General features: G+C 39.8%; 1 protein-coding gene across 1 annotated transcript in view; it reads right to left on the minus strand.

Moving 5' to 3' along the window:
* Positions 1 to 258: 258 nt before the first annotated feature.
* The window catches only part of LOC140925023 (MAGUK p55 subfamily member 4-like), a 28,951-nt gene continuing 7,287 nt past the window's right edge, over positions 259 to 21,922 (minus strand). Inside the window, exons 4-17 of the mRNA XM_073374983.1 lie at positions 19,325 to 19,408; positions 17,968 to 18,855; positions 16,694 to 16,784; positions 16,501 to 16,586; positions 15,286 to 15,360; positions 13,176 to 13,307; positions 12,316 to 12,380; positions 6,952 to 7,013; positions 4,753 to 4,824; positions 4,143 to 4,229; positions 3,853 to 3,933; positions 2,203 to 2,405; positions 1,109 to 1,261; positions 259 to 463 (exon numbers count right to left, since the gene is read on the minus strand). Of these exons, the coding sequence (XP_073231084.1) occupies positions 287 to 463; positions 1,109 to 1,261; positions 2,203 to 2,405; positions 3,853 to 3,933; positions 4,143 to 4,229; positions 4,753 to 4,824; positions 6,952 to 7,013; positions 12,316 to 12,380; positions 13,176 to 13,307; positions 15,286 to 15,360; positions 16,501 to 16,586; positions 16,694 to 16,784; positions 17,968 to 18,855; positions 19,325 to 19,408 (2,256 nt within the window). The 3' untranslated portion in view covers positions 259 to 286. The remainder of the gene's footprint in view (positions 464 to 1,108; positions 1,262 to 2,202; positions 2,406 to 3,852; positions 3,934 to 4,142; positions 4,230 to 4,752; positions 4,825 to 6,951; positions 7,014 to 12,315; positions 12,381 to 13,175; positions 13,308 to 15,285; positions 15,361 to 16,500; positions 16,587 to 16,693; positions 16,785 to 17,967; positions 18,856 to 19,324; positions 19,409 to 21,922) is intronic.

The raw sequence follows: 21,922 nt of genomic DNA on the forward strand, positions 1-21,922 counted from the left end.
AGCCAGCCTAGTCCTTAGGCGCTCTCTCTTGCCCCGTTGTCCGCGCGAAGTCTGAGAAAGAGCGGGCGAGAGAACGTGTATCTCTCAGCGACGTCACAGCTCACGGTAGAGTCCAGGATTGACCAAGCCGAGAACGCCTAGGGACTAGGCTGATATTCAGCAATATCTGCGCTCTTTTCTCAGGCGCCATTTCGCAGGGAAACCAGAGAGGGTGTAGTGAAATGTCGGCCGTTTTCTAAGGCTACACTTCATCCCGGTTTCGCGTTGCTTAAATAGCGGCTCAAGTCTACTGAACCCAGTCTCGTGGTACCCATTGTTCTTCCCGTTCAAGCCCCTCAACTACTTCAATGATGTTGTTATAAGCTTCTTCAGTGTCTTTATTGACCACTGCCAAATCAAAGAACTTCCCATAATTGTCTTCCAGCTCTTTTGACGCTCTGAGCATTTCCTGCAAATCTTCTTCCTGTATTATATGAAAACGATACATCATCTTAGCATCGCCTTAATTCTGAAAGCTGTACAGACAGCGTTTCTCCGACATCGTTCAGTGTGTTTACGAAAATTTTGATGACTGGATCCTACAGCACCCGGCACGTTGTCTCCGTAGGTTGGCTCTTGCTACATTCAACGAAACATCATCTTTATTGTTGGCCATTATAGCTCGCTGCTGCTTAAACATTTTGTTGTAGGTGTGCGTAAAGCTTGCTGAATCTTTACCGAGTTTCAGACCAAAATATGAGATTTTGCCCAAAAAAAGACAAACCCTTAATCTGTTTCTGACCTAAAGGGCTATGAGGCAACTTCACCAATTGGACGGGCTGGAAAAATCGCGATTACGTAAGTTAGCTCAAAACAGTCACTCGACCCCAGAAATCTTCTTTCCATAACGCGCGGAGTCAGAAGCGTAAGACTGGGATAGAGGATGAACGTTAACTGAGCTGACTCTGTCGTCGCATGGGCCGTAGTGGTTGCTTAAAAGGCTATGTTTGACTAGAGAGGGGAGAGATATGTAAGGATGTGTGAGATAATGCACTTTTCTCATAGTACCTCGCTTAAAGCTTTATTCTTAGAGAGCTCTTTTCGTGAACTTGAAACAACGACTAAGTACCTTGAATGTCCTCATGTTTGTTCTGTTTGAAGGCCTTTCAGCTTTTCCGGCCTGCTGTACCGTGAGTCTAGATGTACGAAGTTCCTTCAGTGGCGGAGGTTTGATGAAGATGCAGTAAGGTTTGAATTCTGCTGTTCGCAATAACAGCATCACCTACATGGAACAAACAAAACGTCCAAGATAAGATAACGAGATGCTAACGCCAGTTACACCAGGGGAACACCTGTTAAGCTTCCGCCCTCATCAGACGTGAACGTAAGTTGGAAAGTAGTGCCGGATCCAGGGAGGAGCCCGGGGTCCCCCCTTATTTTTAGACCAAACTGAGGCTCGAAGGACCGAAAAATTTTTTTTGGAGACCGGAGCCTCCCTTATCTCACGGTCTGGATGACTGCCCCCCCCCCCCCCCCCCCCCAACCTGAAGTTCTAGATCCGCCACTGTAAAGCACGTCTTTTTAAGGACCAATCAGAAGCCAGGATTTCTACCACGCGAACGAATGAACTAACTTGCCCTATTGCCAGCACACTTGAGCCACAAATTCACGTCAAGACCCGATTTAAGAATCGCAATGTACAAGACGCGTCTAACTTTGTTTCTTAATACTGTATAAGCCGCGGCTTTATCCGTCCTTGTATCAAAAGCTCAACCACTGATTTTTACGCACAAAATAAAACATCGCTTCAGCTCTACTCGTTACTCTCCCGGCTCGATTTTCACTCAGGCTATCTTTTTGCCCGAACAAAACTCAGTCAATGGCTTCTTCGCTGATGCGGCGAACTAACACGTTGCGGAGTCTTTTTTTCTTGAAGTAAATTTAGACAATTTACCTTACTAAGCCTTAGACTTCAAACCCTAAAATTCATATCGAAGACCACTTTCTTATCTTTCGTAAAATACTAACCATGTTAAAGATGAATAATTGACATGCAAAAGTACTGCTGAAGAGGCTGCCCACCTACCCCTACCCCACGTCACATTTTGCCCTAAGTGGGAAGTAAGTGTTAATGTTGGCTTAGGGGAGGGGTAGGTTGGCAGTTTCCCAGAAACCTAAATTAATCCTTTTTTACCAGAATACGTCGCTAACACATGCACTTACCTCGGGCTGAACTTTAAGAACGCAAGTTTTGCCAGTTTTTAGAGCTCGTTTTATTGAGTCCTTTGACGTGCCATATAAGCAACCTTTGTATTCACCAAACTCGATGAATTTTTTCTTTGATATGAAAGTCTCCATTGTCTGGCGCGATACAAAGAAATATTCCCTGCCATCCGTTTCATAACTCCTCATATGTCTTGAAGTATCTGAAAGCGCATAAAATTTAACACAACGGAGTACCGTCAACTATCTCTTAATGAACACCTCTATAAGATGGAAACCTTGCGAAAACGGACACCTACAGTTGGTCCCTGCCTTCCTTTACTTCTTTAAGACGGACACCTGTCTTAAAAGGACACACAGTGCCGGTGCCAAAGGTGTCCGTCTTAGAGAGAGTTGATTGTACAATCAATTCTCTCTTAACAGACACCTCTATAAGATGGACACCTCGCTAAAACGGCCACCAAGAGCTGGACCTGCCTTTGTTTCCTCTCTTTATTTGACTCTCTATAAGACCGACAAATAGTGCCGGTGCCACGGGTGTCCATCTTAAAGGAAGTCGATTATACAGTCAACTATCTATTAACAGACACCTCTATATAAGATGGACACCTCGCTAAAACGGACACCTAGAGTTGGTTCCTGCCTTTCTTTACTTCTTTCAGTTGACTCTCAATAAGACGGACACCTCTCTTGGAAGGAGACACAGTGCCGGTGCCAAAGGGGTCCGTCTTAGAGAGAGTTGATCATACGGTCAATTCTCTCTTAACAGACACCTCTATAAGATGGACACCTCGCTGAAACGGACACCTAGAGTTGGCCCCTGCCTTTCTTTACTCCTTTTAGTTGACTCTCTCGTAAGACGGACACACAGTGTCGGTCCCAAAGATCTCTGTCTTAGAGGGAGTTGATCATACAGTCAATTCTCTCTTAACGGACACCTCTATAAGATGGACACTTCCCTAAAACTGACACCTAGAGTTGGTCCCTGCCTTTCTTTACTCCTTTTAGTTGACTCTCTCGTAAGACGGACACACAGTGTCGGTCCCAAAGATCTCTGTCTTAGAGGGAGTTGATCATACAGTCAATTCTCTCTTAACGGACACCTCTATAAGATGGACACTTCCCTAAAACTGACACCTAGAGTTGGTCCCTGCCTTTCTTTACTCCTTTTAGTTGACTCTCTCGTAAGACGGACACACAGTGTCGGTCCCAAAGATCTCTGTCTTAGAGGGAGTTGATCATACAGTCAATTCTCTCTTAACGGACACCTCTATAAGATGGACACTTCCCTAAAACTGACACCTAGAGTTGGTCCCTGCCTTTCTTTACTCCTTTTAGTTGACTCTCTATAAGACGGACATCTCTCTTAGAGGGACACACAGTGCCAGTCTCAAAGCTGTCCGTCTTCAAAGAGGGTCGACAGTATCGGTTTCGTGGAGGAAGAATTCACAAGCCCTAGCAGTGTATACTTTTGTCGACCAAAAAAAACCCCTTCGAGTCGTCTTTTAAAAGACAACTAAAATATAACGGACACAACCGTCTTTTTCAATTGTGAGACGTAACTAAGTTTCAGGAGTGAAATTAACTGCAACATCATCAAACGCTACGTAGAACTGAAATAAAGTTAGCAATTTTTGGATAGTATCTTACGAGGAACTGTTGTAACAAATTTATCTGGGTTGCTAGCGAGAAGCATCTTCTTCAGTTCGTTTCTTCCTACACCAGACGCCCCTGTTAAATGAATATTAAACTAAAAATGAACCTGACAACAAGAAATAAGTAATTAAGTATGTACGCGTGATTATAGGTAGGAAAGTACGCAAGAATCAGCAATTAAGTAGAGTATGTCAGTAAGTATCGACACTGAGTAAGTATTAAAGGAAGTAGATAAGTACGTGTACTACGACTTGTCAATAACTGATACATAGTTGTCACCATACCAATCAACAAAAGAAGCCTTCTTTTCTCTGAAGTTTCCAGATATTTAGCTACAGGTTCATAGACAGGCCATCCGTCCATTTTCACCTCTGTTTTGGAATTGAAATAACAAAAAAAGGAAAAAAAGAGTCAATAAGTGGTTACGTTAGTTATGAGCAATTTGTGCGAAGCGTTTACTTAAACAATCAGAATTGCGTCGCACTGTTTTTGAAGAAGACTATGGTAGCCAAGAGTCTGTGTTGTAGTTATAAGCTTAAGGCTTACTCAGCGGTTAAGGGGCCTATAGAAGGTTAAGGCAGGAAGGCAGCATTTACTTAACAATCAGAAATGCTTCGCACTGTTTTTAAAGAAGACTATGGTAGCTAAGAGTCTGTGTTGTAGTTATAAGCTTAAGGCTTATTCAGCGGTTAAGGGGCCTATAGAAGGTTAAGGCAGGAAGCCTTCGAGAAACAAATTAACGCCCCTAGTTGCCAACAATGGGTGCTCTCCTTTACAAATGCTGCCCTACAGAATTAATTCCCTGAAATCCAGGATATTTTTTCTAGCTAACTCTCTTCTTCTATCGCTCCCAATTAATAAACGCTGGGTAAAGCTTTTTAAAAGGGCACAAACCTTCGACAAAATTGCACAAGACCTTGTTCAGATCATTCTTTCTTTTTCGCCAAAATGGTAGTGTTCTCTTTCCTAAAAAATATAAAAGATCTTTTAAACTGTCTTAGTTACAACAAATGCGAAATCGGGGAAAGAGGTGCACCCCATATAAATGCGTCCATCTCACAGGAGTATGTTTTAAGAAATATGTAAAGATGTAACTGTTTTGGAACTAAAGCAATTATTAGCAAGCAGTGTGGCTCACTAGAACTCTCCAGTGTAGAACGAATTTCAAACCACGGCTCATCCACGGCTACAAGGCTGGCCGAGATCCAAAGTGGACGCAGAAGGATTGACATTCTTTAGATGCAGATCGGACTAATTTCTGTGTTTTTTTTTGCGCTTAACTTTGCGACTGTATCCCTGTCTTCTGTTTGCGACTTAATTTGCGACCAGTAAAAAGAGCATAAGTTGCTGTTTCCCCTGTTCCGCCTTGTTACCCATGTTCCCCGTTGTTACCCCTTGTTACCCTTTGTTACCCCTTGTTACCCCTGTTACCCCTTGTTACCCCTTGTTACCTCTTGTTACCTTTGTTACCCCTGTTACCCCCGTTACCCCTGTTACCCCTTGTTACCTCTGTTACCCCTTGTTACCCCTTGTTACCCCTTGTTACCCCTGTTACCCCTTGTTACCTCTGTTACCCCTTGTTACCCCTTGTTACCCTTTGTTACCCCTTGTTACCCCTGTTACCCCTTGTTACCCCTTGTTACCTCTTGTTACCTTTGTTACCCCTGTTACCCCCGTTACCCCTGTTACCCCTTGTTACCTCTGTTACCCCTTGTTACCCCTTGTTACCCCTTGTTACCCCTGTTACCCCTTGTTACCCCTTGTTACCCCTTGTTACCCCTTGTTACCCCTGTTACCCCTTGTTACCCCTGTTACCCCTTGTTAGCCCTTGTTACCTTGTTACTCCTTGTTACCCCTTGTTACCCCTTGTTACCCCTTGTTACCCTTGTTACCCCTTGTTACCCCTTGTTACCTCTTGTTACCCTTGTTACCCCTGTTACCTCTGTTACCCCTTGTTACCCCTTGTTACCCTTTGTTACCCCTGTTCCCTCGGTTACCTCTGTTACCCTTTGTTACCCCATGTCACCCCTGTTACCCCTGTTACCCCTTGTTACCCCTTGTTACCCCTTGTTACCCCTGTTACCCCTTGTTACCCCTTGTTACCCCTTGTTACCCCTTATTACCCTTGTTACCCCTGTTCCCTCGGTTACCTCTGTTACCCTTTGTTACCCCATGTCACCCCTGTTACCCCTGTTACCCCTTGTTACCCTTGTTACCCCTTGTTACCCCTTGTTACCCCTGTTACCCCAGTTACCCCGTGTTACCCCTGTTACCCCTGGTTACCCTTTGTTACCCCTGTTACCCTTGTTACCCCTTGTTACCGTAGTTACCCCTGTTACCCCTTGTTACCCCTTGTTACCCTTGTTACCCCAGTTACCCCGTGTTACCCCTTGTTACCCCAGTTACCCCGTGTTACCCCTGTTACCCCTGGTTACCCTTTGTTACCCATGTTTGCCCCTGTTACCCCTTGACACTGTTAATTGAGAAGACTTGGGGATGAGGTTGACTTATTTTGATTGTGAAAAGAAAAATGGCCGAATAGTTGGGGGAACATTTTAGTTGTTTGACCACGAACTATCGGCTTAAACATAGCAAGAAGACAACTCGACGGACAACATCTGCTTTTTGGAGTATATTTGCTGACCTGATAGTATTTATATAAAAAGAATTATGCAGATCTCGGGGGTGTTATCCACCGAGGCCTTGGTGGATAACACTCTCGTGCACCGACCTCGTCGCGTCTGGATGATTTTACCGATATATTCACTTATATACTAGTAATGATAACAATATTTTGGGGGGGAAGCTTCTAATCCGGAAATACCCTAGATAGAACCCTAGGTCTGGTTCCTGAAAGGCCGATTAGTGCTAATCCAGGATTAAAATTTTGTTCTGTTTTTGTAATTTATCGTCCTATGTATTGCTTAGAGTAACATTTTGTGTTATCAGCCCTGTATTTCACAGTAAAGGCTCAATAGTGGTTTTTTTTGCTCGAATTGCAGTGTCCTTAGTTAAGAAAACCTTGATTAAAAGTTGGCTTAATCCTGGATTAAAGTTAACCATCTTTTAAGGAACCATGGCCCCGATATTTACCATTTTTGTCCTGATGAACGTTAATGTCACTTGAAGGCGAAATTGTTTTAAACTGCTGACGTCTAAAAGGCAAATAATAACGTTAATGGAAGAGAAAAACGGTTGAACTGAATGAGTTCTACCATAAATCTAATTTGACACTTGGTGTCGTCTATTAAAAGGAATCAAATTCTGAATCAAATTCTAAGTCATCCTATTAAGCGGCTTTCGATTGGTGTTACGAAATTCATAACAAAACGATTCCCGACCAACAAGAACCCAAAGCCAATTTCCGTACCTGGCGTAAGGTACGGGAAAAGAAAAGCTAGTATGCCAAGGTTTCTTTTCCTTGACTTGTAATTGGTCGACAATGTAGCCAGTCATAAATGACGCAGAGAATCTAATCAAACAATAGGTGGTTTACATGCAATCTCGGGAGACGCAAATAACAATGGAGAAATGAACAAATGCTGGTGGACAAACAAAGCGAGCTAATGAGCGATCTTTTGTTTACCGTCCACCATCATGGCGGCGATGACGTAACGTGAAAACCACCTATAAGTACTCGAAAGCCAATACTCGAAAACGCCCGAGTGCCGTTTTAGGTTTACTCGTCTTTTAGTCCAGCCATATGGTGTAAAAAAATAGCTGAATTGTGCACTTTGGGGTAAAAGCACCAAACTCGGCACAGTGATAGTACTAGTTGCAATAATTATTTTTAGCTATGGACCCCACTCAAATATGCACGGGGAAAGGTACATTGTGCCCTTGGGGGGAAGGGGTCATGGCCTTTTTGTTTTGGTCCGGAAAAGACTCTAAAACGGGAAGAAAGCGGCCTAAAAAACTTTTGCATTCCCATTTTCTTCAAAGTAGTGCAAGGTAACCCTTTAAAATACCTGTTACTTACTTTTCTGAGAGATTTTCTAAAAATTTTTTAAAAGAGTGTGTAAGTGATTCTTGTCACAAGGGAAAGCCACGTAGAAGCAAGTTGAGTTCTGAAGGGCGGAATTAATTTGAGTTAAAGCATTACAATATTATACATGCATCCCCTGACACATCAAAACACTTCATTAATATTTTCGAGACACCTCCTGATGGAACAAACAAGACTGCACACAGAAGAAACAAAAGGTCAGGCTACTCAAGGAAATTCTGCATGGCGGGCAGGAATGGCTGGTCTTTTTGCTCTCTCGTTTGTGAGAGACAGTATGCCGTTTTTCACCCTTGGAAAGATAAGATGTTTCATTTTTACACTTTGATTGAAGTGAATTGCACTTTTTGGGAATTTAATTGCTCAGCCAAACTACCGCAAAAATAAAACATGAGACACTTAAAGACACCTTCAACGATATGCAACGGGGAGGTATTAACCACTTTTATTGCGGGCGACAAGAGTATCCCGCAGTTTTCATCTTCAGGTTATTATTATGCATGCATCGCAGGTATGTAGCCGGCATTCATTTGAACTTCCACTTATAAGGATGAATGGAATTCACAGAAAGAAATTTGATCACTCGCATCTGGATCTTCTCTGGTCACTTAGAATCTGATCACGCGTGTTTGGAACATCTATCAAGTGAAACTTGTGCGAAGCACAGCGTTGGAGTAACAGCGTTTTCATCTTCCATCGTTGTCGCCCTCACTCCGTAACCTTTGGTTTTCTCTTGTTTTCAATAATATATTGATCTCTCTCACACTCTATTTTCATCTTTGCAATTATCAAAAGTAAAAGTGCCGAGTTAAGGAGAAAAGAATATCTAACATCAAACGTCTGATAACAGTTATATAACATAACATATGAAATCAGACGTCTGATAACAGTTATATGACAGTTATATATCTGTTATATGTTACATAACACTTATATAACTGTTATATAATATATTATAACTGTTATATAACAGTTATATGAGTGTTATATAACGGTTGATATAATATATTATATAACAATTATATAACTGTCATATAACAGTGATATATACAGTTATATATAACTGTTATAGAACAGTTATATAACTGTCATATAACAGTTATATATACTGTTATATATAACTGTGATATAACTGTTAAAAAACAGTTATATAAATATGTTATATAACAGTTATATATCTGTTATATAACAGTTATATGACTGTTATATAACAGTTATATAACAGTATATATAACTGTTATATGACTGAGAAATATGTTATATAACAGTTATATGTCTGTTATATAACAGTTTTATATACTGTCATATAACTGTTATATAACAGTATATAACTGTTATATAACAGTTATAAAACTGTTTTATAACAGTCGTATAACTGTTCTATAACAGATATATAACTGTTATATAACCTATTTATATAACTGTTATATAACAGTTATATAACTGTCATAAAACTGTTATATGACAGTATATATAACTGTTATATAACCCATTTATATAACAGTTATATAACAGTCATATAACTGTTATATAACATATTCATATAACTGTTATATAACATATTCATATAACTGTTATATAACAGTTATATAAATATGTTATATAACAGTTATATATACTGTCATATAACTGTTATATAACAGTTATATAACAGTTATATATACTGTCATATAACTGTTATATAACAGTTATATAACTGTTATATAACTGTTATATAACAGTTATATATAACAGTATACCAGTTATATAACTGTTTTATAACATTCGTATAACTGTTATATAACAGATATATAACTGTTATAGAACCTATTTATATAACTGTTATATAACATATTCATATAACTGTTATATAACAGTTATATAAATAGGTTCTATAACAGTTATATATACTGTCATATAACTGTTATATAACTGTTATATAACAGTTATATATAACAGTATACCAGTTATATAACTGTTTTATAACAGTCGTATAACTGTTATATAACAGATATATAACTGTTATAGAACCTATTTATATAACTGTTATATAACATATTCATATAACTATTATATAACAGATATATAACTGTCATATAACAGTTATATAACAGTATATATAACAGTTATGTGACATCAGACGGCTGATGTCATATAACTGTTATCAGACGTCTGATTTTTGTAACTGTTAGCAGACGTCTAACATCATATAACTGTTATCAGACGTCTGATGACAGTTATATTACATAACATATAACATCAGACGTCTGATAACAGTTATATAACATAACATACAAAATCAGACGTCTGATAACAGTTATATGACAGCAGACATCTGCTGAGACTGGAGCAGTGTTATATTTGCTGTGATGTTTCACAGAAAGTTCACAACACAAATCTGTGACACATTTGATAACAGCAATGTGTGGATTTAACGCCATGTAGAGATATTTTCGAAGTTTTTCTTACCTTAAGTGAATACCATGCAATTGTTTAGAAGAACGCCACAGAAAGAACTAGCCTCACATCTCTCAGTGTTTAAAAAGTATAATTGAGATCATCCTGGACCGATGGAGCTAGTATTGAGACACAGTCAAGCAAAATCATACAGAATCGAGCTGCTCTTTCAAGCTTTTTAAACTTTGTGATTCGACGTCGCGAAGATTCATCGTGAGAATCCACTTCAAATTTATGTAAGTCTCCTGGTGCCGATAAAATCCACCATAACCCCAGTTCTTCCTCCTGCAACTGGTTCTTTACATGGCACAGCAATCATAAGGGCTCTCGAGTGATGAAAAGTGTTATAGGATGTACTTTAATTACGCAATCACAAAATGCAATCAGACATCCCCTTTCTTAGGACGAGAAAACCGCCTGGGCCACAAGGCTGCCTTATGGAGAAGCCACTGAACTTTTTACCTCCCTTAGGAAACTTTGAAGGGTGTTCAAGACAATATGCCCCGGTACTTGAGAGATTTGTTATCCTAGTGTCTGACCACAGAAACCGGAGTCAAAGAGTCAATGATGCCAAAAAAGTTCCGGCTATTTGCACAAAAAGGAAGAAACCTCGAGAACTTCTCTACTATATCAGCACACCAAGAGAGTTGCCTAGCAAAGATGATACCCTGGGTGCGAAACGTGACCAAAGCGTGATGCGATAATGGGCTACTGGGCATGGAAAAGCGATGCAATGCACCACAAAGGATTCTGCGGGAAGACTTCCCTTAAACATGTCCCAAAAGAATTACGCGTTGGAGAGAGAGTTGAGTTGGAATACAATGACACCAAAGGAACTCAGAAGAAGACCGAGGAGCTTCTACTGATCTTGACAGAAATGTGATTTTAAATTTGCTGTTAAGATTAATTCGCACTCGCTCTGGAAGAGTTTTACTTATCTCCTTGTCGCATAGAGCAGTAGTTTCGTACCAATAGGTTGTATTTGTCAATGAGACGATGGTTTCGAGTGCTCGTTAACACCTTTTAAGATCACCTTGCCGACTTGCTGATAAGAAAAGAAGATACCATCGTTTACTGAACTGCGAAGTGTGATCCATGATGACTGTGGTTTTCGGTTCTTTACCCCTTTGAGTAACGGGTACCCTGGGTGCGAGGGGTTTTTCATGCGCGGTTTCCGGTTTCGGTTGATGACTAAATTCGTGGATCGTGAAAAATGGTTCATAACGCATGTGATACGTGAAATTTGTCAAAATTTACACGTGAAACGGGACCGAGACACCCCTCCTGCTCCTCTCTTATGAATGATGTAACGATGATTTCGTGATGAAATAGCCTAAAAAAGTGCCTTAAGTCATCTAGTTTATTTCCGCAGTTTGATTAACTGATAATATAAGAAACATGCACTTACTACACCGGGAAAAACCCACCCATCCCCTCCCCCCATAGACACCACCACCACCACCATCTCCACTTCCATGGAGATGAAGAATAAGTTCAGAGGAAAAACTAATTGCTAAATGATTTAAAATTATCCCAGAAATCAGGAAAGGTCATTGTTTTCTTCCTCACAACATAAACTTATACAAACATGCAAACAGAGATACTCCTACCCCTCCCCCTAAGCTGTGTTGAAACCTTCCCCCCCCCCCCACGCCACCTAGAAAGTTGGATTAAATAGACTTTGTTAAACTTCCCTCGGACACCATTCCGTAATGATATAGCAGCTTTCTTTTCAATAACGGCAGTTAAATTGGAAACTGCAACCACCCCACCCCCCTGAGAACAAAATGTCCCCCCTGACTGGGGTCCATAGCTAATATTGTTCAGCAGCCCAAGTACTATTACCATGCCAAATTTGGTGCTTTTACCCCAGAGTGCACAATTTTTTCACCATATGGCTTGACTAATATAATTGGTTCATAAGGTGGCATGAGATGTCTCAGCCAATCACGATGCCTTGTACTGCAATGACGAAATTACTGCAATTCGTAGCTGATCAGACGGATGCTCAATCTTACTTTTCCTGAAAGTCCTTGCTTGGAATAAGTCCGGCTTTGTCGTGACTGCACCCGTCCTTTCTGGCCTAGAATGGTAGAAGTAATTTTAAGTTGGGAAAATATAATAGTTACGGTATTGCATTTATTTACTGGTACGAACTGTTTTTTACCGGCAAAGCTTTCTAGATTTCAGCATGTGCAAGATAAGGCAACTATCCGCGTAAGAACATGTAAATCTGAATAACAGCCACAATCAGTACCACGTATAATTTCTCGTCGCTTTGAGCCCAGTCCCACCGACATTTTCCATAAAAAAATTAATGTAGGCTATTAACCGAGAAAAAGCCTAAACTGTAAAACGTTGGTGTAAAAGCATTGTTTTGCGTCGTCAAATCTCGTGTTTTTCGCTACCCTTCTGCTTCCAAAGTCGTCTACGGAGACACAAATATAGTTCAAACACTCGAACCTGTGGAAGACATCATATGATGTGTCTTTTCGAATGAGGCATAACAGGGACCTTAAGATCTGACGATGGCCACGGCAACGAGAACGTCAAAAAAGAAACAGATTTGAGCAAAACAACAACTTTGCACGTGCAGAAATTTTTTTTGTACATTTCTTTGCCGTCACTGCACTACTACGACGTGAAAATGCCTAATTTGGCGTTTTATGGAGGATGTATACAAGGGACGGCAAAATTCTCTTTCTGAACTTGGACATGGTTCTAAAGAATTCAACTCCAGGAAAGTTCGTCTACATTTGACGAAGCCATTAGAGTTGGAATAATCACGATTAAGATTGATGGAACGCGAATTCAATTTTTGAGCGACGTTTTTGCTGCCGTCTCTGTCCTCCGATCTTAAGGGCCCTTTTCAACTCACCTGCCACCATTTTGCGTCTTCCATGTTAACAACGTGCAGGATGTCTCCCGTGGAAAAGGCAATCCCCACTTCCTTACAAGGTATCAGCGGGTCTTGCAGAGGGTTGTAATCAAAGAAGGCTCTTAAGCTCACCTTTGGATAACACACAAGGAAGATTGTACAATAAAAGGACGAAAATGAAGCGAGAGACTGCAGCGAGATCTCAACTGCAACTTTGAATTAACTGTCAAACATTATCGAGACCTGTGTCACTTCTTCATGGATCAGTAGAAATTTAGCCTGTACCAGCTTCTAAGTCCGGTTCAGACGCCGAACTTTTCATGAGCCGAACAAAATTCGAATTAAGGCAGACCCAAATTATTTAGATTGGCTGAATAGATTCAGAGACCGATATTAATTCCAGACGAACTGAATTAGGAAGGAGAAAAATGTTCCTTTCGGTCAAACTGCTTACAAAATACGTTATAAGAATTTATGCATTAGGTTCGGTACAAAAAAGTTCGGCGTCTGAATCAAAGGCGTTCCAAAGTCGATTCAAAGGCGAGATTCCCGGCCGGGCTAGGTGGAAAGAACGGCTGAGCCGTTCAAAATTGAAATAGGCGTTCCTATTTGATTTAGACGCCGAACTTTTCATGTACTTAATTCAATGCAGTAGGTTCGGCTCATGAAAAGTACGGAGTCTGAACCGGACCTAAAATATAATACGATCTAATGGTGATAACTGATCTATGATGTGAAAATGCACGGCGATTGGGGAAAGATGGGGCATGTCTTATTTTCGTCTGTTTTGTGTTTTCGGGATGCCCTACTATCGCCCCTTGTGAGGGATTCCGGATTCCGGGAAAGTTTTGCTTGTGGAATCCGGCTTTGGAATCCAGAATATAGCTCAAGGAATCCTGAATCCCACCAACGATTGGAATCCAGGATCCAAGTTCCACTGACAAAGACTGGAAAACAGTACCTGGAATCCGGAATCCATTGATTGGAATCCAGAATGTCTGGAAGGAAATCCAGTCTTGGATTCCCTTACATAGGGGGACCTGCTACCGTAAAATTCCGAAAATAAGCCCCTCCATGTATAAGCCCCTACAAATATAAGCCCCCAAAATCGTAACGCAAAAAACCCTCCGTTAAATCGCCCCTCCGAATATAAGCCCCCCCGGGGGATTGTACTTGGAATTTGCCCTCGAATACAAAGTAAAACAAAGCAAAAGTGGTAAATTTCCTTCCCACTGCAAGCCAACCCAATCGAATTTGAAACGCCAATTTCCCTCCGTATATAAATAAGCCCCTCCGAATATAGGTCCCTCCAAAAATAAGCCTCTTAAAAGGGGCGTTTGAGAAATATAAGCCCCGAGTCTTATTGTCGGAATTTTACGGTATCTGAGATCCTGGAACAGGGTAGGCTAGTGGAATTGATGTTGAAAGTGCGTAAATGTATATAAAAGGGTAGGGAAATCTGTCAATTCAGTTTGCTGAAAAGACCTAAAATGGCTAGAAGAAAAAATTATGGTTGTGAAAAATTCGAGAAAATTTCCTGGTTTTGTGACTTTTTCATATTCTTAAAGGCAATGTATTTACAGAAGTCAAAAGGAATGCAGGGCCGTAGCTAGGTCTTTTGTAACGGGGGGGCTATTATCGCAAGTGCCGAAAGCACGACCTTTTAGGGGGGTCTGGCGGTATCCCCCCCCCCCCCGAAAATTGTCAAATTTGGAGGCTCGGAAACGTTATTTTCAGCACTTGTCATGACATATGTCTCCCAAAAATCGACCTCGAATATGAAAATGGCAAACAATTGAAAGTCATTATAATCAAAATAACTGAGTCTAAAGAAAACAAATCCATCCACAGACATGATTTGGCTGGCTCAACAGGTCCAGGGGGACACCTGCCCCCTTGCCCTCCCCCCCCTACCCCCGCTAGCTACGGGTCTGGAATGTGACGTTCTATACCAGTATGTGAAAGGGGTGTCATTTTTCAATGGAAGGTATATGAAAAGGTTACCTTTTCTGTCATAAATGGTATATAAAAGGGAAGGAGTTGGACCTCAGAGAGGAGCCTCCCCGTATAAAACTTTGTTGACTACCCCGCTGGGGTTGTTTAGCTGTACCTTTGTCTCTCTTGTAAGTTTCCTGTCGTTTCTCAAGGGAACAATCTTGATATCAACACTCCCTGTTATTCCATCCTAAGACATGAGTAAAGACGAAAGATGAGTAGAACTAGAGGCAATCATTGATAACGGATCCGCGTTCGTCACTTACGAAAAAATTACGGAAACGGAATCGGGTCGAAAGGAGTCCAGTTTCCTGGCCGAGGTGCCCCTGATGAAATTAATAGGGGCGGCTAATTTGCAGTTGCCTGTGATAGCTCGAACATTTCTGCCTTAATGCCACAGGAAAATCAGATTAAAGTGCGTTCTGACAAACGCGAAAAACTCATTTAAGAAAATTCCCACATCGATCATGGTATATTAAGGCTAACAAGCTCTACGGTTCGCCTTCTAAAATAAAATCACAGGAATTAGAACAGAGAGGATCTTGAACAATGTAATTCTTTTCTAATCGGGGACAATCTACTTCAGGTATTCATAAGAATATGCTTCAGTGACGTTGTTTGATTTTTCTCATTTTCCAAGCTACGCTAACAGAAAGCCATTAAAAAAATTCGATTTTACGATGCACTGCTTCCAGGCTTACGGAAAGACGAATTAAATAGGGGCAAAATATTCGTCTTTTTATATCGATTGTATGAATAGTTTGAGGTATAAGTCCGTGAAGGATAAATAACATTCACAATCAATAACGTTTAAGCAGTGATATTAAGACAATGTCGGCTAGTGTTGTTTCTTGACTTTCTTGAAACTTAAAATTGCATTTTAGCTTTGTTATAGTAACTTCCAGTTTTTCTTGCCTAGAAGTTAAAAGTATCTCAGAAGCTCCTCATGATATCGTTATCAAGTTTGCACATAAGCGCACATTCGTTTCGGTTAAAGGTCCGACTCACGCCTTTAATATAAAGCTGAAACCATGAATATTGATTTAGGATCTTTATGCATTTATATTAGATGCATCATCGAAACCTTGAACTTCAAGCTTTCACTTCCAGAGTTAACCATGAAGAAACGTAAATGTTGTTCTAACTTTTGAGTTTGTGAATGAAATCCAATGATTGAACCGTTCAAACGAAACGTCTTAGGCTGTACTTTCGCTTTGGTATTATTTGTTTTTCAACTTTTTACGAAATGAAATTCTTCGACATGATATTGATTTGAGGCACTTTCGGGAGGCCAAGAGTGAAAATAAGAATTATTCTTTCGTTTACTTACCATCAAGTCTGCAACTTCGTTAGCAGTCATTCCTTCCACTCGCCTGCCGTTAATTTCCAATATTTCATCATTAACATGAAGTGTACCTTAAAAATCCAAGTAAAGCTTGTGTTAAGAATGGTTAATCTCCTTTAATACCTCCTGTCAAAAACTGTCATGATTCAATAATATAAACAAATTTATTTTTACCTACCAAAGGTATGAGCTAGCCCTCCGCTTAAAATTCTTGCAACGATGATGCGCTCAGAGTTTTCCGTTTCCTTGACTACTTTTACAGTAATTCCCTGCAGAACGTACAAATGACTGAATTTGTGTATTGTTGCCATGGTTACAGAGTTATCGGCAAGGACGACTTCAATGTAAAAAAGCGATGATCATACAAACACATGCATTAACCCTTTAAGTCCCTTTAAGAATAGTTGAGAGAATTTGACTTAAGACGTTTTCCCTTTGGTAATCAATTAAGTAATTCTCATAACCTTCACTCTTGATGATCTGCTGATGTTGTTAGGAGAAAATTGATGTGGATCAATTGAGGTTTCTGGGTGACTGACCACCTACCCCTCTCCTAGGTCACAATTTTGCCCTCAATGAGAACTAAGACAGTGTTTATGTTGACTTAGGGGAGGGGGAGGTGGTCAATAGCCTGAAGAACAGGCTCTATTTTTTCGCGCTTTTCGGGCGAGCGGAGCACGAAGCGCAGGAAGCGGACTTGGAGCTCGAGACACGCGAGACGGGCTACCCCCCGTCGCGTGTGTCTCGCGTTCCTTGCTAAGGCCAAAAAATGATGCCTGTTCTGCATGCTATTCATTTGTTAATAGGGTAAGCTGGTGAGTGATTATTGCCAGCGCTATTAACCAAATTGTTTAAGCGAGAGTCGTCATTTTAATTATCGTACGGTGGGTAGGAAAGCACGGTTATTAAATACTGAGATGAAAAGTACGTTAAAAATTTGTCGTCAGATGTCTGTGTTATGTCCTCCTGTTATAACTTATTTTAAATAGTGAGGGAGAATTAGCAGAACCGTCAGAATGATTGAGTGAGCATGGTCAACGGGCAACCCACTCAGTGCGCCTGCTAAATAAAATAGACAAAAACATACTACTAACTAAAAAAAATCTTATCATCTAGCGACATAATTTAAACTTTTATACTACTACATGAGAAATTTCTGCAATTTGATTGGCTTAGTGCAGTGGTATTTCAGCTTAATTTGAAATACCTACATGTGAAAATTACAAACCTTTTGCGGGTAGTAGTATAAACAAATAATAGCATGATTTGTACTTGATATTTGGCATAAATACCACTCCTGATATTTCAAAATTGTCTCAAATTTCACTCGCCTAACGGGCCGTGAAATTACGTATAACAATTTTGAAATATCACTCGTGGTATTTATGCCAAATATCACTACTAACCATGCTATTACCTATACTAATTGCAAATTGCAAAAATTGTACTCACAAGTGTTTCTTTAGCATTCCTAAACAATCTGATGGTCTTTGCAGCGCTGTCAAACCGTGAAAGCACAGGTAACCCAAGCTTTTGTCTGGTAACAACTTCACTTTTGTGCCCATCTTTTACGGCTTTTTCTTCGCCATTTTCCTGGAATTCAACTTCGTTTTCCCTACTTTTGACGCCATTTAGCAAGTTTTCATCTTTGGCTTCAGTACATTCCTCTTCTTTGATATCAGCTGGTATAACATTTTCTTCATCTTCTGTCGTCGCACCACGAACTTCGCTAACATCATTAAGATTTACCACGTGTGCCGAAAATGTGTCTAATTTTTCCGCGGTCTCCGTATAAGGAGTGGACATATCCCACCGCAGTGGATCAGAATTGAAATTCTCCGGATTTGCTGAGTCAGTGCCTTGTACCCGCACTGTTAAAACCGAGTTATGTTTGTTGTCAAGATTAGTATCTTTGGAGAAAGAATCAGCATCCAGCGCATTATCATCTGATGCGTCTTTCATTTCGTCGGAGACATTTTCCTCTCCTACTTCTGTTTGCTTCCCGCTGCCCTCATCATCGTAATTTTCGTTTTCGACGTCGTAATCATCATCATCATCATCATCATCAACGTCATCGTCATCATCCTTACCCTCACCACCGTCATCATTTTCATAATATTCTTCGTTGACACTAGTATCGTCATTTCCGTTACAATCATCCTTCCTGCTCCTGTTTTCAGTTTCTTCTGTTTTAACGTTTTCCACTGAAATTGTATGCTCATCATCCCCAGCCTCTAGCTTCTCACTTGAATTCATCATGAACATTCTTGACCCTTTTTCATCTGTGATGTTTGATGGGAATTGACCCTTAGCGATGAAATCGTGAGCTTGTAATAGGCCCTACAGAAAACAAAACAAAGAAACATCAGACAAAACAGTGAAACGCAGAGAATTTCACTCGCTCTTACTCTTATAATGGTCAATTCGCCGACACGTTTACATATCTATACAGGAAACAATGTATGGACAACTTTTGTTGGTGGGCGAAACAGACATTAAGAAACTGATGATAGTGAATGATCAATAATTTCACTCGCTCATACTCTTGTGGTCGAGTCGCCCACACGTTTACATATCAATTTCTATATGGGCGACAATGTATGGACAACTCCCGTATGGGGGCGAAACAGACATCAACAAAACAGAGATAGTAAATGATCAATAATTTCACTCGCTCAGACTCATGTGGTCGATTCGACCACACGTTTACAGATCAACTCTGATATAGGCCACTATGTTATAGAAACCTTTTGTTGTGGGCAAAACATACGTTAAGAAACCAATAACAATGAATGATCAAGGGTTTCACCTGAAAATGTGGTTTCTTTATAATGTGCTTCAACTCTTGTGCTTCTTTGCTGACAGGGGTATAAGGACGAAAGCTCTTTAGAACCTATAAAATATAGCGTACATAATAGGGACTTTAAGATCCAACGACGCGGACGACAACGAGGACGTCAAAAAAACAATAGGTTTAATTAGCAAAACAACAACTTCGCACGTGCATCACACTTTTTTGTACATTTCTTTCCCGTTTTTGCACGACTACGACGTGAAAATGCCTAATTTCGCGTTTTATGGAGGACGTAAACAACCAACGACGAAATTTTATTTTTCTTTCTGAGCTTGGATATGGTCCCTTGAAATTCAGCTTCAGGAGGGTTCGCCTACAATTTACAAAGTAAGTGGGTAGGAATAATCGCTATAAAGACTGAAAGAACGCAAATTCACTTTTTAAGCGACGTTCTTGTCGCCGTCGCGTCCCTAAAGTCCCTAATAACGTGAACGTAACGTAACGTAACGTAACGTAAAGAATTCTAAATAGATAGGCTTCTTCGACCAACTTTAAAACCGGGTCCGCCATTATAAGTAAGAAACTAAAGATTTCTCGTATAGATTTTCACCTTAAATAAGAAAGTGATTTCTCCTGTTGAAGAAACACCCTAAAAACAAGCATCTTCCTTTTAAATGTTTTTTTATTCGTTTTTCAGAAAAAATCAAAACCCTGATAAATGCCGAAAAACGAGTGACGACATAAAAATACGATATATTCAAGTAATCTGGTTCCTTGAATCTCACGGTTGCCAAGAATTACAAGGAGTTACAGAGGAATAAACGGGGTTACAACGAGTTAAGAAAGATCACAAGGGGTTACAAGGGGTTACAAGCGAAAGAGAAAGATTCCAATCATGGGTTAACCCCTTTAAAAAATTGGAAAATTTTTCCATTATGATAAAATGGCATTTTGATAGTCTTAAAAGCCTTTCTTCCTTCTAGCACATAATAAAACAATATACCTTTACAGGGGGTTAGAAGGGGTTACAGGCAGTTACGATGGGTCTCAAGGGATTACAAGGGGTTACAGGGGGTTACAAGGGATAACAGGGGGATATATGGGATTACAAGGGGTTAAAGGGAGTTACAGAGGGTTACAGAGGAATACAAAGAATGACAGGGGGTTACAGCGGGTTAAAAGAGAAAGAAAAAGATCGAAATGGATAAACAACAAAAAACAAGATAATCAAACCATCTCCTTTGTCGTTTTGAAAAGAAAAACATCGTTTGTCAAAAACGGCAATTTCTAACTAACATAATAGGTTAACCCCTTTGCAAAAATGCAAACTTTTCGCGTATGTAAAAAAACCATTTTAAAGTCTAAACGGCGATCCTTTCTCTCTTATACAAAATCAAACAATCTATTTTAAAGTTTCGAAAAGAAAAACATGGTTTGTCAAAAAAGGCAATTTTTGAGTAAAATCATAAGTCAACCCCTTTGCAAAAATGCAAATTTTTCGACCAAGCGGTTACGGGGAGTTAAAAGGGGATCCAGGGGGATACAAGGGGCTATAAGGCGTTACAAAGGGTTACAGGAGATTACAAAGGGTTAAAACGGGTTAGAGGGAGTTTGTGGGGAACGAGAAATATGGAAATGAATTTGGCAAAAAACAACTTAATCAAACCAACTACTTTGTCAATTTGAAAAGAAAAAACATAGTTTGTCAAAAATGCTAATTTTTGACCAAAATCATAGGTTAACCCCTTTGCAAAAATGCAAATTTTTCGACCATGTGAAAAGAACATTTTTATAGTCTAAAAAGCGATCTTTTCTATCTAATACATAATCAAACAATCTATTTTGGCGTTTTGAAAAGAAAAACATAGATTGACAGAAATGCCAATTTTTGACTAAAATCATGGGTTAACCCCTTTGCAAAAATGCAATTTTTTGACTATGTGAAAAATGAAAATTTTTTTTAAGTATGTGAAAAGGACATTTTTACAGTCTAAAAACCCTTGTTCACCTTCTACAAGGTAATCAAGCAATATATCTTAGGCTTTTGAAAAGAAAAACAAACCTTCAAGAAAATGCCAATTCTTGCTCAAAATCATGGGTAAACCCCCTATAAAAAATTGGAAATTTTTTCGATTATGTTAAAATGGCATTTTTGTAGTCTAAAATGCATTTTTTCCCTCTAGCACATAATAAAACAATATATCTTTACAGGTTACAAGGGGTTACGAGGGGTTACAGGGGGTTACGGGGGATTACAAGGGGTTACAGTGGGTTACAAGGGGTTACAGGGCGTTAAAAAGGGTTACAAGGGGTTACAGGGGGTTAGAGGGGAAACAGAAAGATTGAAATGGATTTGCCAAAAAAAAACTTAATCAAACCATCTATGTTGTCAATTTGAAAAGAAAACCATAGTTTGTGAAAAATGCTAATTTTTGATCAAAATCATAGGTTAACCCCTTTGCAAAAATGCAAAATTTTCGACCATGTGAAAAGAACATTTTTATAGTCTAAAACGAGATCTTTTCTATCTAATACATAATCAAACAATCTATTTTGGCGTTTTGAAAAGAAAAACATAGATTGACAGAAATGCCAATTTTTGACTAAAATCAT

This window comes from Porites lutea, chromosome 14, assembly GCF_958299795.1.
Source record: "Porites lutea chromosome 14, jaPorLute2.1, whole genome shotgun sequence".
NCBI classification, from domain to species: domain Eukaryota; kingdom Metazoa; phylum Cnidaria; class Anthozoa; order Scleractinia; family Poritidae; genus Porites; species Porites lutea.